Source organism: Mus musculus, chromosome 1, assembly GCF_000001635.26.
Source record: "Mus musculus strain C57BL/6J chromosome 1, GRCm38.p6 C57BL/6J".
NCBI lineage: Eukaryota > Metazoa > Chordata > Mammalia > Rodentia > Muridae > Mus > Mus musculus.
Window position 1 is genome coordinate 60,376,390 of NC_000067.6, and position 18,789 is coordinate 60,395,178.

Here is an 18,789-nt window from a genome sequence, read left to right on the forward strand (position 1 = left end):
AATTATTTAACCAGGCATAGTGGTACATGTCTTTAATTCCAGCACTTGAGAAGCAGGGAGGGATAGGTGGATCTCTGTGAGTTTGAGACCAGCCTGGTCTACAAAGTGAATTCTAGGACAGCCAGAGCTACATAGTGAGACCCTATCTTGTAAAACAACAACAACAAAAATAGCTAAAAATTTATATGCATCTGTGTCTATATGAGTGTTTGTACATGTGTGTGTGTACATGTATGTGTCTGTATGAGTACGTGTGTGTGTGTGTGTGTGTGTGTGTGTGTACATGTATGAGTGTTTGTACAGATGTGTGTGTCCCTGTGGAGACCAGAAGAGGAAGTTGGCTCCCTTGGAACTGGAGTTGCTGGTAGTTGTGAGCTGCCCAGCATGACTAAGCAGCAAGTACTCTTAACTGTTCTGGACAGTTGCTGCTTTTTGAGGCAAAGTCCTCCTGAATGCTGTGATCACAATTACATACACCACACCTATTTAATTACAGATTTTAATGGATAATTTAATCTCATGTGTAAAAAATCATAAAAGTAGTTCTGGGAGCTGGAGAGATGGGTCAGCAGTTAAGAGCATCGACTGTTCCTCCAGAGGACCCAGGTTTGGTTTCCAGCACCCACATGTGGTTCATAATGATCTGTAATTCCAGTTTTCAGAGCTCCAGTGCCCTCTTCTGTCCTCCATGGACAGTATACACTAATATGGTACACAGATACACATGCAACCAAAATACCTACACAAAATAATACATTTAAAAACAAGACTATGCAACTCTTGTTTCACATTAAAAAATAAATAAATAAAATAAAGTAGTTCTAGATAACCTGTTAGTTAGCCTATATGTAGTAGCAATGATATCCAGCATGTGTACATTCATGCTTTGTTCATAGGACTACATGTCAGAAGCCATCTAGGAAAGGCTATGGCGAGCAATTGAGTTGTCTAGAGCTGGCCCACTGTTTTGCATGGCTGTGATGGTTGAGCTCTGAGATGCAAGGTCCTCAGAGACTTCATCCCAGGATTGCTTCTTGCAGCTGATATGCCTTTCCTGTCACTGTTGCATAGCCTAATGATTCCTTGACCATCCTGTTGGGTCCATCCTATTGGGCAGATTTCTTGACAATCAACATGAAGATGAACTTTCATGAATTAATGTTAGATAAATTAATTATAGCATTCCTGATTTGATTCAAATAATTTTAAGAAGAGAGTTTAAGGAGATGATCTTAGCTGTTTTGGCAGGAAGATATAATAAAGAATCAAGAATAGAATATGCCCTCCTCATGGAATAGTAAGTAAAGTCTGTATAACAAGAAATACAATGAGCTTTCATAACTACACTAGGAGAGAAACAGATTTGTGACAGATTTGTGATCAAGGGAAAACATTTACTCTAGGTCAGGTCCAAGGATAAGGCCACAGGTGTGCACTATGATAAAGCAAGGCCATGTAAGACTGTTGCTTTGAACTTATAATGAGTTTATAGAGTGAGACACTGCTTTGAACTTACTATCAATTTCCTTCTGTAATTTCTCTTTGGTGTAACATTTTATCTATGAGGAAGTTTTTTAAAGAACTTTTGGCTAAGAAGGTATAAAAAGGCTAAGAGAAGAAATAAAGTGTGGCTTTTAGGGCTCTACTAGATCCACCAAATATATATATGTATATGTCTGTCTGTCTGTCACGTGTACGTATCTGTGTATGTATATAAGTATGCATGAACACTTGTACAGTTGATGAAACAGGTGGTTGGACCCCTCCAAAGTGTATGGGATGTGTGTGTGTGTGTGTGTGTGTGTGTGTGTGTGTGTGTGTGTGCGCGCGCGCGCGCGCGCGCGCGCTCAAGTGTGCACTTGATTTTCTCCCTTTCTTCCTTTTCTTTTCTCCTTGGCTTACAAAGAGTTAACAAACACCAAGCCTCTCACCTGGCTAGGGAGAGGCCCTTGAGCCTGAGAGAAAAGAACTCAAATAAGTAAGCTTTTTTTTTTTTAATCCCCTGCTGCTCAGCAGGAGTTAAATTGCCAGAAGCCAGTGGCTTTATAGCAAAGAGTTAAAAAAGGTAGAAATTGCCAAAAGTAAGCAGCTTTGGCTGTGATCACAGACCCCATACCCAAACCCCCATCATACCCCACCCCTACCACCCACCCACCACATCTTTGCCTACCTCAGTATCTGGGAGGCAGGGCTGCCTGGCTCCTGGGAAATACAGAATAGTACACGTACTCTGGGAAATACTATGGTAGGCTTTTTATAATATTAAGCATGCACTCAGCCTCTACATGACTCAAGAGAATGAAAACTGACCACACAAAGACCTGTGTGCAGATGTTAATAGCTGTATATTGCAAACACACAAGAGCTGGAAGCAGTCCACATGTTTACCAAGTGGTAGATAGATGAGCAAATTGTAATATTGCCATACTAAGGAAGGCTCTAATTAATAGAAAAACAAGGTCAATATATACAGCCACATGAGTAAACTTTGTTTTATGGATTGAAAGAAACAAAGTGCAAAGGCCTCTGTCCCCCATGGTTTCATGGATATGGAATTCTAGAAAAGGGAACAGTAATGCCGTGGAAGGCCTTCCTGCTTCCTTCTTGCCAACCCATTCTCCGAGTTGCTGCCTGGGCCTGTGGCTGGAGTCACTTGGCCACTTAAAAAGACAGGTACCTACCAGGAAGCAGTCTCAAACCATCCTACTCTCTGGGCTTCAAAAACCCAGAGTTCGGTCTTAACCAAACATCCACAAAAAAAGAAATCAAAGTTTCCCAGATCCCTGTCACTGAAGTTACAGACTGAGACACCATATAGGTGCTGGGACCCAAACCTGGGTCCTCTGGAAGAGCCGTAAGTGTTCTTAAGTCTGAATCATCAGTCCAGCCTTATCATGTGGTTTTTTATCTCCATTCTGCTAGTGTTTGTCATGTTTATTGACATCACATCTGTTTGTTTGTTTGTTTGTTTGTTTTAAAAACAGTTATTGTCAGCAAGTACTTTTTGAAACTGTTCGGACTGCTAAACTAACTCCAGTTTCTGCCCGGCTTCAAGACATTGAAGGAAAAGTCGGCCCATTTGTTATTCCTAAGGAGGTAGGAAGTGTTTGGTATATTTAACTTAGTCAGTTTATCCTCAACTACTTTGGTATGGGCCTTTATTTTATTTCTTTTCATTGAAAATCACTTTTTTCATATGATGTATTCTGATCACAGTTTCTCCTCCCTCATCTGTTCCCATATCCTCCCTTCCTTCCCACTCCATGGTCTTCCTTCTTTCTTTAGAAAACAAACTGAGAAATAAGGAAACAAGTTAGAATAAACAAACAAAAAGCTCAAAGAAAAAACACACACACACCAAAAAATCAACATTCACAACACAGACATAAAACAATAAAAGCACAGATTAGAAACCATAATATACAAACCAAAGACCAGTAAGATGAAAAATACCAAAACAAAGCATTTTGCAATAAAGATCTCCAAAGTTCTCATGCACTCATTGTGTAGCAGCCATCACTGGATCCCAGCCCTCCAGCTGTGCAGCACTGTCTTCAGCTGTGGAGCACTGTCTTCAGCTGTGCAGCACTGTCTTCAGCTGTGGAGCACTGTCTTCAGCTGTGGAGCACTGTCTTCAGCTGTGGAGCACTACCTTCAGCTGTGGAGCACTGTCTGTCTTCAGCTGTGGAGCACTGTCTTCAGCTGTGGAGCACTGTCTTCAGTTGTAGACAGGGTCTGGGGAACCACCTGTGGAGAGAATGAGAGGCGAGGAACACAAGGATGGACAGCAAGTCTAATTGATCAAGCTGTCAAATTTTTATTGTTCCCAGGCAGGTTTTATGCCCACAGAAGCAGGGTATGGGGAGGGGGATGACACAAAATCGCTTTGTTTCTGGGAGAATGCACCTGTTCCCAAAAGCAGGATATTGGCTAGGTAAAAAGTTCAGCTGGGCATGGTGGTGCACACCTTTAATCCCAGCACTTGGGAGGCAGAGGCAGGCAGATTTCTGAGTTCGAGGCCAGCCTGGTCTACAGAGTGAGTTCCAGGACAGCCAGGGCTACACAGAGAAACCCTGTCTCAGAAAAAAAAAAAAAATCAGCAGGAGGAACAGAACAGAATGGGTTGCTAGGCACCTGTCCACAAGATCTATAGCTCTTTGTTCTTAACTGGGGGTAGTACTTTCCCATAGAGGCGTCAACTTTTTCCCACAGAAATCTCAACTAAGCTAATACTTTTCCACTAAGGCCAAAACTTTGTAAGCAAGCACTTATGGCTGACAAGGCAGTTAACATTCAAATGGTCGCTCCCAACAGTAGAGCACTGTCTTCCACTGTGGAGTTTCTCTTAGCTCTCCTCTATCTGTTCTGCTGTCAATAGTCTGTATTTTTTGTGCACTCTGGTGTGTGATTATTGTGCTGTGTGTGCATGAACATGTACACAACCAATGTATCTTAAAAACTCAGTTTAGCGGCTGATAAGATAACTCAGCAGATACCACAGCTGCTGGGCAAGCCTGATGACCTGAGTTTAACTCCCAGAACTCATATAAAGGTGGAAGGAGAGAATTGACTCCAACACATGTGCCACAGGACACCCATAATCATACTCGCATATCACACACTAACTATAAATATTTTTTGAAACTAGGTCTTACTATGAAATCTTATCATGAATATGTTGTTCTTTTATTCTTTTCTATTGAGCTTATCATAACTGTTAATAGAATTGGAATTGGCACTTGATGGAGATCCAACTTATTTGAACAGCTATATGGTGTTCTACTCTATGTGTCATATTAACTATTGTCCTGTAAATAAAGCAGTCTCACTAATGAAGATTTAGAATGACATTCTCTTTTTATTATTAAAGATTATACAGTTGTGTAGGTATTGGCTAATGCCTTGGAAATGGAGTTTTGGAAGCTGGGCGTGGCCGTGCATGCTTACAATTGCAGCACTTGAGAGCCTGAGGCCAGAGAATCGCCATAATTTTGAAGACATCCTATAATACATAGTGTGTTAGAGGTCAGCCTGGGCTACATAGTGAGGAAATGGAATGTTGGGATCAAAAGGCATGTGTTACATAAGGACTGAAGTTACCTCAGGTAGCACTCCGACTGTGTGCAAGGTCCTGGTTTAGAGCCTCAGGACCAACAAATGAATTATTTCATTAATAATTAAATCTTGTAAAAGGCAATTATACTTCACTAGTAATGATAGTACACGCCTTTCAGGGTTAGGGATGTGGCTCAGTGATAATGCACCTTCCTAGCTTTCACGAGGGTCAGTCCTTAGCACAAAAGCTAACTAATCAACTAACTAACCAAATTATAAAATCCATTTAAGACTGCGGGTATAGCTCACTGGGCTCCTGGGTTCAATCCCTAGCACCAAAACAAAAAACAAACAAACATACACACACACACACACACAACACACACTCACACGCACATGCACACACACACACACACATGCACACACACACACACACACACACACACATTTTTTTTCCTCTCCAGTCCTTACCACTTTGGACATATGACTCTTATGTATATTTTATGAATCATATGTGAATTGTCTCTTTTTTTCATTTGCTTCTTCTTGATCATTAGAAAGATGGAACAGCTTTTCATATGTGCACTAACAGTTTGCATTTCTCTTTAGTTCTGTCTTTGGACGCCCACTCTTCTCAGCCTCCCCTTCTTCCTAGTGAGCTGTCTGTGCGTCACTCGGCTGTCAGCACTGTTGCAAATTCCTTCTGGTTATGATCCTCTTCCAATGATGTCACAGTCATTTTCAGGTTTTAAATTTTCATAGTTAAGTCTGGCTTTTCCTCCAGGGCCTCCAGGTCTTGTGGCATGCTTGGAAAATATACTTGCCTGGAAGATATTGGGGGTTGCTCTGTCACTGTAAGGTCACCAAGATGATGGCCACTGCTGATCTTGTCACTTTGCATTTTCTGTAGTAGACACACTTTTAGGTGACTTGTGTTGTTGGACCGTTTTGTGTTTTAGACACTCGTCCTTTATGCCCTTGGCGTGGTTCTTCAGGACCCCAGCACTTGGCCATTACCACACAGGTATGAAATACTGTCTGTTTGATTGCTGGTTTCTACGTGTGTGCATATTTTGTTCCCTTCCCAATATCTTGAAAAGAAAAGTAGTATGTGGTTTTGCATGACAGCAGAAAGCACTGCGCCCTGTCTGCTCTTTGTGGCATCATCTCATTCTGCTATCTACCCTTCCTCCTCTTCCCACCTTCTACATTTATTCTTTTTTTAAAGATTTATTTATTTTATGTTATATGAGTATACTATTGCTCTCTTCAGACATACCAGAAGAGGGCATCAGACCCCATTACAAATGGTTGTGAGCCACCATGTGGTTGCTGGGAATTGAACTCAGGATCTCTGGAAGAGCAGTCGGTGCTCTTAACCACTGAGCCATCTCTCAGCCCTATTTATTTTTTCTTGAGGCAAAGTCTTGCTTGATAGCTCATACTAGCCTTGAACTTATGATCCTTCTGCCTCAGCCTCCCAAATGCTGAATTTATAAACATGTTACATTATCTATTTTGATATTTGGTTTTATCTCTTTTAGTATCACTTGTATCTCATAATCCATATAGTTATCTGATTCTCTAACTGTCCTTTAGTCTTAATACATTTTTAAGAAAAGAAGATGTTGCTTATACAGCTCTTTCATAGAATCTAGAAACTGCGCTGTGTGTCACACATGGGAACGTAAGAGCCAAGCTGAAGGGTGAGCTACCGCTGTTTGCCTTAAGGTGGTAGGCTGGCTGGGATTTACCACCTTGGAAAAAGCTTAGATACATGCGGCTGTGTTGAGATCATACAGCAGTGCAGAGCCCAAGAGGAAGGTCTGCTGGTGTAGCCACCACTCCAAGGATGGACATGTAATGCTCCTAGCACTTGAGGTTGTTTTGTTGTTTATTTTTAAGTATCCTGACATTAAAGAATTATTGTTTTTTTGCAGGGAGGGGGGACGCACAGATTTGAGACAGTGTTCCTCTGTGTAACCCTGGCTATTCTAGAACTCACTGTGTAGACCAGGCTAGCCTCAAATTCATAGATCCGCCTGCCTTTGCTTCCTGAGTGCTGGGATTAAAGGCATGGTCCATCACCCCTCAGCTTAAAGAGTCTTAGTAAAACAGGAGACACTCAAATTTTACTCTAAAATTATTAGTTATTAGCTAAACTTTGTATTCCAAATGACTTTAATAACAGTTAAAGATGTTATATATATATATGTGTGTGTGTGTGTGTGTGTGTGTCTATAATTATAGAAAACTAAAATTTAAAATTTCTTAATCTTAAAGAAAAATGTCAAGTTTTTGGTAAATTTTAAGTGTGATATGAAGACTCTAGCAGGTCATGTTGCTCTTGTGCAAGGCCTGAATTCCAACCTAGTACCATAGGGAGAGGTAAGGAGGGAGACAAAGAGAAAAATGGATGGATACACAGGTCTCAGACAATAGAGACCATAGGTTAATTATAGCTTAATATAATTGTCACATGGAGGAGGATAAAGAAGAGAACGAGGGGAAATGACTTTTTCCCCAAAATTTGATGCCTTTGAGATTCAAGTAAATTGTTACATGTTCTTTTCATGCTGGAGTAATATTCCATTAAATGGAGATTGTATGCCATTAAGCTACAGAAGGATATTGGGTTAATTTTAGTTTTTACTATTATGAATGAAGCTACTGTGAACATTTGTGCATTTTTGTTTGAACTAGGATTTTGTATTTTTATAAATGCCTAAGACTATAACTTTACACATTTGTTAAAAACAAAATAGGAAATTGGAATTCTTTCTGGGCATGGTGGTGTGTGTTTGTAGTCTTATCATTTTGTAAGTGAGAAGGTAGGAGGATTGTGAGTTGGAGGCTAGCTTGGGCTACATTAGGAGGGCTTATCACAGAAGGAAAGGGGATGAAAGAGGGAAGAAAACAAAAATCTTCAGACTCAGCTACTTTTTTGGCTCCAACATTGGTTCATTTCACCTGGGAACTATGTTGCTCCCCAAGGAATAAGCCTGGTGCCTCAGCCCTTAGAGCAGAAAGGGAACAATTCCCATGGCTGAGGTGTGGGCAAGCAGAAAGTGATAATTGGTAGAGTACTTAGCAAAGCACCTACTATGTAATAAATATTGACAAATGTGTGCAACACTCAAGGCCAGGTGCTATGCTAAACATTTTGCTTGTTTTTAATTTAATTAAAACTTAAACACATCATGTTCTCTCCCTCTCTTCTGTTTTCTGTCGATCCAAATGCCCTCCTCTTCTTTGACCATTGTTGCTTCACATGAATAGAAATGAATCAACATATAAACGCAACCTGCTATGTCCGTACTGTGCTGCCTACCTGTACATGTTTCTAAGGCTGGTCGTGGATGTTGGATGGAGAGCTCATATGTAGAGAAGACTAATTCCCCCACTCAAAGCAGTTGGTAGTTGCTTGGAGCTCCTCATTTGGCAGTGGAGCCTGGTGAGATTTCTCCATCTTGGGAAGGTCAACTGTTGGAATTGTTCAGGGCTTCTTAAGGCAGCCATGTTTTTGAGAGTTCACAGCAGATTTCCTGGTCCTCTGATACAAATCATTTTTTTTTTACTTGATCCTACTTAAGTCTCCCAGAGCCCAGTGAGCTGAATGTTCTGCAGATGTAGAAATTGGCTAAAGAAGTTGCATTTACACAACTTTGACAATAGAGACATAAGCCCAACATCTGACCACTGTTGGCCTTCAAGTCTTCATTGTATAAACGCCCAAGACCATATAAGTCAGATTAATGCAACGGATATTATGGCTTCTAGCATTTTGCAAATGCTGACATTTTAATAATCTGCAACATTGCTCTTAAATTGTTCATTAGACTCTATACAAGCTGGACAGTAGTGGTACATGTTTTTTTAACCTTTTATTGAGTCTTTGTGAATTTCACATCATGCACTCCAGTCCTACTCATTTCCCCATCCCTTCATATCCACCCTCCATCCTTGCAACCTCCCTACAAAAAGATATGACAGAAAAAAAAAAGAAATAAACAATATCTAGTCATGGAAGCTTCAGTGTGTCCCACAGTTACCTTTTTGTCCAAACATCTTTGCTTGCAGATGTTCATTTCAATGAGTTGTTGGTCTGTTTTGAGGCCTCTGGGTTCTGCTACACTATCAATACTGGATCCTTACCTGAACTCTTCTTGGAGATCCTGTTGTTGCCCTGTGTTATGGAGATCCTGGAGCCTTGGGTCTGCAAGACTGGCCCCTCCATGGACTCCAGCAGCTCATAGATGGGTGGATGTTAGGGTGGGCCAACTCAAAGCCCTGGATGTGGGCCTGGGTTATAGTTGAGTTGGTCAGCCCATCAGCTCTCCTGCACCAACCTACACCACCAGGGCAAGCTCTGTAGCACTGCCCCAGCTAGCTCACTCAAGCGCCTCAGCTGGTGACCTTTGGGGGGTTGGGAGGGTGGGAGAGGGGCATTTCTCCCTCGCCCATGAGTGGCACACACCTTTAATCTCCTCCTGTATGTTGTAAGGACAGGTGTCCACCTGCCCTACACCTGTTCCACCTGCCCCACTAGCATGTGTCCACACTCCTCTTTTCTAACTCAGTGTAGATCTTTGAAAAACATCTATTTAAGAAGAGCTTACGTGTTTTCTTTTTAATGTTTCTACTACTTCTCCAGTTGCATTTGACAAGGAAACTCTAAAGTAAAAGAAGACCTTTCTTAGCTTCTTAATATCTCTCACTTATAATAGGTATGTGTACAGTATAAATTATAAATGACATTTCAGGGCCTGAATCCCTAATTTTAATAGAGGAACAATGAAATTACTTACATGTTGATCTGGTGGTCTGGATTTGATTCAGATATTATCTGGTTTTTGACTCATCCTTGTATTTCATGAAAAATTCTACTACATTTCTGGCTCTGAAGAATTTTTGTTCTTTCTTTTTTTTAATCATTTAGCGGTAGCATATTTATAAACAGCAAGAGATTACACATCTGTGTGTTTGATGGTTTGGAAGCACAGTATAGTATGACTGTGTCTTAGTTAGGGTTTTACTGCTGTGAACAGACACCATGACCAAGGCAAGTCTTATAAAAAAAACAACATTTAATTGGGGCTGGCTTACAGGTTCAGAGGTTCAGTCCATTATCATCAAGGTGGGAATATGACAGCATCCAGGCAGGCATGGCTCAGGCAGAGCTGAGAGTTCTACATCTTCATCCAAAGGCTGCCTGTGGAAGACTGACTTCCAAGCTAGGGTGAAGATCTTATGCCCACACCTACAGTGACACACCTACTCCAACCATGTCACACCCATTCCAACAAGGCCACAACTCCAGATGGTGCCACTCCCTGGCCCAAGAATATACAAACCATCACAGACTGCAAAAGATTTAAACTATTACAGCTGTGCATTTAGTGTTGATGTTCAAGGCGCAAGTGGATCTGTTTTGTTGGTGACCTTGGATTTTTCTTGTAGGTTTGATCCAGACCGCTTTGCTGACGAGCCAGTGATGAAAGTGTTTTCTTCTCTTGGCTTCTCAGGCACATGGGAATGTCCAGAACTGAGGTAAATGACAAGATGACAGTGGGGAAGGAAGGGTGCCATGCCCATCTGCTCGGAATCTGATGATCTCTTAATGACAGCCAGCTCTATAATTTTTAATGTCACCTTTTTAACCTTTAGTAACCAGTTGACCCTCTTCCGGTCCAGGTTTGCTTACATGGTGACCGCAGTGCTTGTGAGTGTGTTGCTGAAGAGGCTGCGCCTGCTCGCTGTGGACAGACAAGTTTTTGAAATGAAGTATGAACTGGTCACATCAGCAAGGGAAGAAGCTTGGATCACTGTCTCCAAAAGACACTAAACGTTTATGCACTTAAAGTCTGTTAGGTAAATGAAGGGAAATGCCCAGTTAGAGTATGTGCTGAGACCTTTTATAAACCCAGTATCATTTTGTAATGTAAAACCTGCTAGTGCTTCATGATGTAAATTTGTTTTTTGGTTTTTTTGTTTTGTTTTGTTTTGTTTTTTGTTTTTCGAGACAGGGTTTCTCTGTGTAGCCCTGGCTGTCCTGGAACTCACTTTGTAGACCAGGCTGGCCTCGAACTCAGAAATCCGCCTGCCTCTGCCTCCCGAGTGCTGGGATTAAAGGCGTGCGCCACCACGCCTGGCTAAATTTGGGTTTTTATATGTCAAAATTTCTTACTGTATGACATATGTTTATACTTATAATGACAACTTTAACAGGAAAGTTTAATTTTCTTTTAATTTGCATCATTCTCTAAAACCATTATTTTTAAATTTTTATTATCATTTGTGGGGCAGTGGGTTTTGAGACAGGGTTTTTTCTGTGTAGCCCTGACTGCTCTGTAACTCACTCTGTAGACCAGACTGGCCTCAAACTCATAGAGATCCACCTGCCTCTGCCTCCAGAGAGCTAGGATCAAAGGCCTGCATCACTACTACCTGGCTAAGCTGTTATTTTCAATCTTGATGTTCATAATTTGACCTCTCAAATGAGTAATCTTAGAGAGTTCTTTTGTGCAAGTTGGAGAATCATGTTTTCTAAATATTCATAAAAGAGAAACATAATGTTGCTTCTTTTTGCATTTCTAATAAATCACCTATCACTCTATTTGGAGGATTGTTTTGTTTTCTGAGTATTAGTGTGTCTCCATCATTTTCATTAGGCTTTAGTGAGTCCCTGGGCATTCTGTCTACCATCTGTTATGTTCTCGTGCACCTAAGCATTCATCTAAAGGCTTGCTCGTGGCACAGCAGTTCAAATCATCTGGGAATAACACAGTTGCTTCCGAATCTGTTTCAAAGCCAGTGCCTCTCCCGTGTGACAAACCGAGGCGGGAACTTGTCCTGATTTTCTGGAAATCTCACAGCATTATGTTAAATTCTGTTGCTCATGCAGAGAAACAGAATTCCCAAGTTGGGAATTAACTATAATATCATAAGAACACAAAATGAACAAGAAAGAGTAAGGCAGGAGTCACTACAAGCAGTGTTGGGGAGAAGAAAACAGATGACTGAAGAAACTGTAAGCTGTATGACAGAGAAGGAAAATATACATATTATAGGGCTCACACAAACTGTTAAGGATCTGAGAACTTGGCTCAGTGGTAAAGAACTTGCCTTGTGTGTGTTGCCCTGAGTTTATCCCCCAGCGCCTCGAAAACAAAAAATTCAAAACAAATCGGTTAAGAGAAATACATGGTAAATCACATAGACACAAGATGAGGACAGAGCTTTCTACAGCAGTGCCCAGTCTTTAGTAAGTGAGGCGGTGCTGAAGTTATTTAGGGGATATTTTAAGAGTTGTTCAAAATATACTTTAGCACAAATAAGTTTTATTTACAATGCCTTATTGATGGCACTATATTTTAGTTCAGTTTTTATTTTGTGCTATAATGATGAAGAATTTCCTTTCTACACTTCTACTGAGCTGTTATCCCAAGCTCAGCTTCCTTACTACTGAGCCCCATGATGCAGTTGCTACTGCTGCTTGTTGCTTTGATTTGGTTTGGTTTGGTTTGGTTTGGTTTGGTTTGGTTTGGTTTGGTTTGGTTTGCTTAAGAAACCCTTTTCTGGCTCAGCCAGTAAAGGCCCCTGCCACCAAGTCTGATGAGCTGTGTTTAATCCCTGAGACCCACATGATGGAAAAAAGGACCTGACTGGTTGGCCTCTGTCTGACCCGCATATGCACACCCACACACAAACCAATAGATACAATTAGAAATTAGTTTTAAATTCCCCTTTCTTTGTAAAGATTTGTTTTCAGACAGCCAAATGATAAGGAATCCTTGCAAACTGGTTATTTTTAACACCGCTGACTTTCATTTTTGATTTCCAAGAATTACAAATCTCAATTTACAAAGCACGTGCATATTTGAACACACACATCCTAGTTATTGAGCTATTCTATTATGCATTTATTGATCAAAAGATTGTAGAGAGTGTTATGAACAATTAACATAGAAGTTAATTGGCACAGCCCTCTTGCTTGATTATAGACATGTAGTCAAGCTGTAGCATTTTTTATTTTTAAATTTTTTTTTCCGAAACAGGGTTCTTGGAACTCACTCTGTAGACTAGGCTGGCCTCGAACTCAGAAATCCACCTGCCTCTGCCTGTCTCCCAAGTGCTGGGATTAAAGGTGAGCGCCGCCACCCACCACCCCTGGCTTTGTAGCATTATTTTTAACATACACATTTAATTTATGGAATATATTCCAAACTTTAAGTGAAATTTCTTCTTGGTTATTTTGTTTCTGTAAGTTCTATCGAGTTGTTCAATCTGGCCCCTCCCACCTGTGTTTCTGTGGTTTGGGTTTTGAGTTGTCCTAACTCAGTGAGGAGACTGGAAGCTTGCTGAAGGATTGGAGTAGGCTGCTGATGATGTGTAAACCAGGTGTCTGTGAGACCTTCGGAAATATGGGGAATGTTAAGCAAGTGAAGTGGGAGTCTGGCTTAATTGTTAATAGATGAAGTTGTGTGGAATACCTCAGCAACAAGAAGAACAGAACAGAATCAGCAGCCAAGGAGCCTGTTTTGCTCACCCTTCCACGATTAATGCATCACAAAGAAATCATTTTCTAGGGTTTTGTTTTGTTTTTTGTTTTTTTAATGGAAATTCTGGGACTGGAAAAGTAGCTGCAGTTGGTAAAATATTTGCCAGGGAAACATGAGACCCAGATGAAATCCCTCACACTCGGGTAAGTCGGGTGTGGTGACATGCTGCAGAGCCACGGGCAGGCTGATCCCTGGGCTCTGTCGGCCAGCGAGCCCAGTCTCATCTGTGAGAGAGAGGCCAGTGAGAGACTCTGTCTCTGAACCCATACACACCACATCCGCATGCACGCGTATACACACACACACACACACACACACACACACACACACACACAAATAACAAAGGACTGAAAATGGAGCTTGGTGGTTATCACATCCACAAAATGTATAGGTTTGGCAACCTGAATAAAATATGTTGTCTGTTCAATATTCTCTCTTGGCTCTCAGTACCTTATTGACACTTGTAGCAAGAGTCTTGCAGGACTGAATTATTTAATCTTTTTTTTTCTTTTATTGGATATTTTCTTCATTTACATTTCAAATGTTATCCCCTTTCCTGGTTTTTCCCCCCTACCCCCTCTCTTTCCCCCTGCTTCTATGAGGGTGCTCACCCACCCACCCACTCCCATCTCCCTGCCCTGTCATTCCCCTACACTGGGGCATCGAGCCTTCACAGAACCAAAGGCCTCTCCTCCCATTGATGCCCAACAAGGCCATCCTCTGCTACATATGCAGCTGGAGCCATGGGTTGTTCCATGTGCACTCTTTGGTTGGTGGTTTGGTCCCTGGGAGCTCTGGAGGGTCTGGTTGGTTGATATTGTTGTTCTTCCTATGGGGTTGCAAACCCCTGCAGCTCCTTCAGTCCTTTCTCTAAGTCCTCCATTGGGGACTCTGTGCTCAGTCCAATGTTTGGCTGTGAGAATTCTCCTCTGTACTTGTCAGTCTCTGGTAGAGCCTCTCAGGAGACAGCTATATCAGGCTCCTGTCAGCAACCATTTCTTGGCATCCACAATAGTGTCTGGGTTTGGTGATGTATATGCAGTGGATCCCCAGGTGGGGCAGTCTCTGGATGGCTGTGCCTTCAGTCTTTGCTATAACACAAACTTGGTTGTACACACCTTTAATCCAAACCTGTGGGAGGTAGAGGCAAGTGGGTCTCTGTGAGTTCAAAGACAGCTTGGTCTCCATCACATTCCAGGCCAGCCAGGGTTATTTAATAAGCCCTTGACTGTAAACAAACAAACATCATTATATGGTGTTAATGAAATGGTTAAACTTGTTTTGACATTTGCACAACTAGTTGTCATTCCAAACCATTTGATTTTGATGTTTGTTTGTTTGTTTGTTTGTTTGTTTGTTTTTAGTAGAACTTAAAATCCTGGCTCTTCCTGTGGTACAAACCCAAAGTAAGAACAATTTTTAGACATTGGAGTTCATTGTAATAAGGCTATACTTCAATGTCCCTGACATCACCAAAAAATTTTACCTCCATAGTAGATAAGCTAAGAATTGACAGGTCTGCTGTGCCAAGGAATGAATTATAGACACAATTATTTGGATACAGATTTCCTGCTATGGTCAAAGCTATTTGACTTTAGTAATTGTCATCATTCTCAGCCCACCGGGAGCAGGTTACATTCATTTAAGACATGGTGTGCATGTTAAGATAGTCTAAACATGAAGTCATTCATCAACTGTTTCATTGAAAAATGGTTCTGCTTGGAGGATGGCACAGACATTAGGTGAGGGTAAGATTCTGGTTCATTGGCTGTGATGATTTTGAAAAGCGTTCATCTAAGAAAAAGAGTAACTTATAAGGTCATCTTCTTCAAAATTGATACAATAATTATAAATATCAAGCAAAACATTCAGTCTCAGTCTTTGTTGTTCTCTTACAAGCCATCTCCCAAATTAATTGTCTATTTTTTTGGCTGTATAAATAATTTTGAAATATGTAAGTTGTTCTGAAAAACCATAGTATAGTGTAAAAACATCAAATAAACAATCCTACTAATACAGAGGCTGAGATACAAGAAGCATGACTTCAAGACCATTATGTGATACACAGCAAGACACTATCATGTACAAACAAGCAGAAAGTGTATATGGATTGTACGATATTGGACCTATTTTTCCAATTACCAAATTAGAGAGACCACTGGATGACAGCCAACAAATTTCTAATTTCTCATATTTTTTAATTTCAATGGATTAGGATATGCTGATAATATTAATTTTCATATTAAGAGATATTAAAGAAAAGTGATTGTTACTTCCTGGGTTATTTAATGTTATTAGAGGTGGAATTATGTTTGTGTGGGTTAGTTGAAAGATTACTTTCATGCTTTTTCTAGGGTATAGTTTTGCTCTGTGTATTGGTGTTTTTCATCTATTATCTTTTGTAGGGCTGGATTTGTGGACAGATTTTGTGTAAATCTGGTTTTGTCATGGAGTATCTTGGTTTCTCCATCTATGGTAATAGAGAGTTTTGCTGGGTATAGTAGTCTGGGCTGGCATTTGTGTTCTCTTAGGGTTTGTATGACATCTGCCCAGGATCTTCTGGCTTTCATAGTCTCTGATGAGAAGTCTGGTATAATTCTGGTAGGTCTGCCTTTATATGTTACTTGACCTTTTTCCCTTACTGCTTTTAAAATTCTTTCTTTGTTTAGTGCATTTGGTGTTTTGATTATTATGTGGTGGAGCTAGTTTCTTTTCTGGCCCAATCTATTTGGAGTTCTGTAGGCTTCTTGTATGTCCATGGGCACTTCTTTCTTTAGGTTAGGAAAGTTTTCTTCTATAATTTTGTTGAAGATATTTACTAGCCCTTAAAGTTGAGAATCTTCACTCTCTTCTTTACCTATTATCCTTAGGTTTGGTGTTCTCATTGTTCTCAATTCATCCTGAATTTCTTGGATGCTTTGGGTTAGGATCTTTTTGCATTTTGCATTTTCTTTGCTGTTGTGTCAATGTTTTCTATGGTATCTTCTGCACTTGAGATTCTCTCTTCTATCTCTTGTATTCTGTTGGTGATGCTTGTATCTATGACTCCTGATCTCTTTCCTAGGTTTTCTAACTCCAGGGTTGTCTCCCTTTGTGATTTCTGTATTGTTTCTATTTCCATTTTTAGATCTTGGATGGTTTTGTTCATTTCCTTCTCCTGTTTGTGTTTTCCTGTAATTTTAAAAGGGATTTTGTGTTTCCTCTTTAATTAAGGTCTTCTACCTGTTTACCTGTGTTCTTCTGTATTTCTTTAAGGGAGTTATTTATGTCCTTCTTAAAGTCCTCTATCATCATCATGAGATTGATTTTAAATCAGTTTTGCTTTCCTGGTGTGTTGGGGTATCCAGGGCTTGTTGTGGTGGGAGAATTGTGTTCTGATGATGCCAACTTGGTTTCTGTCGCTTCTGTTCTTACGCTTGCCTCCCACCATCTGATTATCTCTAGTGCTACCTGCCCTGGCTATGTCTGACTGAAGCCTGTCCTTCCTGTAATCCTGGTTGTATAGGAACTCCTTAGAGTCCAGCTGTCTCTGTGATCTTGTGATTCTGTGATCCTGAGATCCTGGTGTGACCAAGGTCCTGGGATCCTGGGATCCTGGGAGTGTTAGAGTGCCAGGAGTAAAGCGGCCTCTAGGTGTTGTGGGAATGACTGCAGAGTTTGTGCCCAAGGTCTGCTCAGGGCACCAGCCCAGACAGACTGGAAGGAACCTGTGCCACTGCTCTGCTGGAGTTCCTGCGTGCCTGGGTCTGGCTGGACCCAGTTACTCCTGGTGTTGGGATGAATTATTTAATTTTAATAAGGCCTTTAAACTGATAAAGTGATTATGGTGGATTGGCTCATGACCTTCCATCGTACCTAAGGAGCTATTGACAGTTAATGCTGAGCAAGCCATTTTTCTTCAGTGGTGTAATCACTGTTACATTGCTCATGCTCCAGTATATAGCCAGACACCTGTGCTCTTTCTTTCAAGCAACTCTAATTAAACTCAGTGGGTTGCCAGGTGGTGACAGAGCATGGTTTTGATCCTAGCACTTGGGAGTCAGAGGCATGTAGATCTCTAAGCTTGAGGACTGCCTGGTCTACAGAGCAAGTTCCAGTTCAGCCAAGACTATGCAGAGAAACTCTGTCTTGAAAAACCAAACCAAACAAACAATTAAACAAAACAACAACAAAAAACCAACCTCTTACTGGGTCAGAGAGAGTAAAGGCAAGCATGAAAGTAATAGAGGGGATTATGGGGAAGAAGGCTCAGAGAGGGTGAGAGGGAGGTAAGGGAAGATAATGGGCTGAATACAATCAAAATACAATGTGTGTGTGTGTGTGTGTGTGTGTGTGTGTGTGAAATTGCAAAGAATAAAGCTAAATTTCTTTTAAGGGCCTGAGAGATGGCTCAAGAGTTAAGGGACTTATGCTCTTCCAGAAGACCCTAGTTTGGTGCCTATGTTAAGTGGCTTCTTGTTTGTTAACTCTATCTCCAAGGGATCTGATGCCCTCTTTTGGCCTACACGCGTACCTGCACATATCTAGTGCATACACACACACACACACACACACACACACACACACATACACACATCCTTCATATATACATGTAGAAATAAATGTTTTTAAATGTTTTAAAGATAAAAGAGTGGTTTTGTAGCCTTGGGATACTTTAAATCTTTATTTTTTTCCATAGACCTTGAGATATATATATATATATATATATATACACACACACACACACATATATATATATATATATATATATATATATATATATATATATATTTTGAGCAAGGTCTCACACTGTAACAGAGTTAGCTGCACACACCCCATCCTTCTAAGCCCCTCACTTCTGACAGCAAGTTGTGCCAGCATGCCTTCTGGCTTGATCTGTATTCTTTTGGGTCCTTCAGAAGTTTGTTGGTAAAAACAAGCACATGTTGGGTGTGGTGGCTTATTAATCCAGTCCCAACACTCTGGAGACCAGCAGGAGGGTGACTAGAAGTTGAAAGCTCCCCTGTGCTACAGAATGAAAGTAGAGAGGGCAAATAAACGGTGTGAGATTTGACATTTCAGGTTATTTTAATACTTTCAATGGGATTCACTGATCTATTTAAATTTTGTTTTGTTTTGTTTTGGGTACAGGGTCACTTGTATCCCAGGCTGGCTTCCAACTCACTATGTAGCT

The 18,789-nt window shown here is 40.8% G+C and overlaps 1 protein-coding gene across 3 annotated transcripts in view; it reads left to right on the top strand.

Annotated features, from left to right (window-relative positions):
• Cyp20a1 (cytochrome P450, family 20, subfamily a, polypeptide 1) overlaps positions 1–11,671 on the top strand; it is a 44,761-nt gene extending 33,090 nt beyond the window's left edge. For 2 of the 3 annotated variants that reach the window (NM_030013.3, NM_001313721.1), the window contains 4 exons: positions 2,985–3,096; positions 6,015–6,079; positions 10,516–10,605; positions 10,750–11,671. In NM_030013.3, the coding sequence (NP_084289.1) occupies positions 2,985–3,096; positions 6,015–6,079; positions 10,516–10,605; positions 10,750–10,900 (418 nt within the window). In that variant the 3' untranslated portion in view covers positions 10,901–11,671. The remainder of the gene's footprint in view (positions 1–2,984; positions 3,097–6,014; positions 6,080–10,515; positions 10,606–10,749) is intronic. The other variant, XM_006496328.4, reaches the window with a different exon arrangement.
• Positions 11,672–18,789: the final 7,118 nt, after the last annotated feature.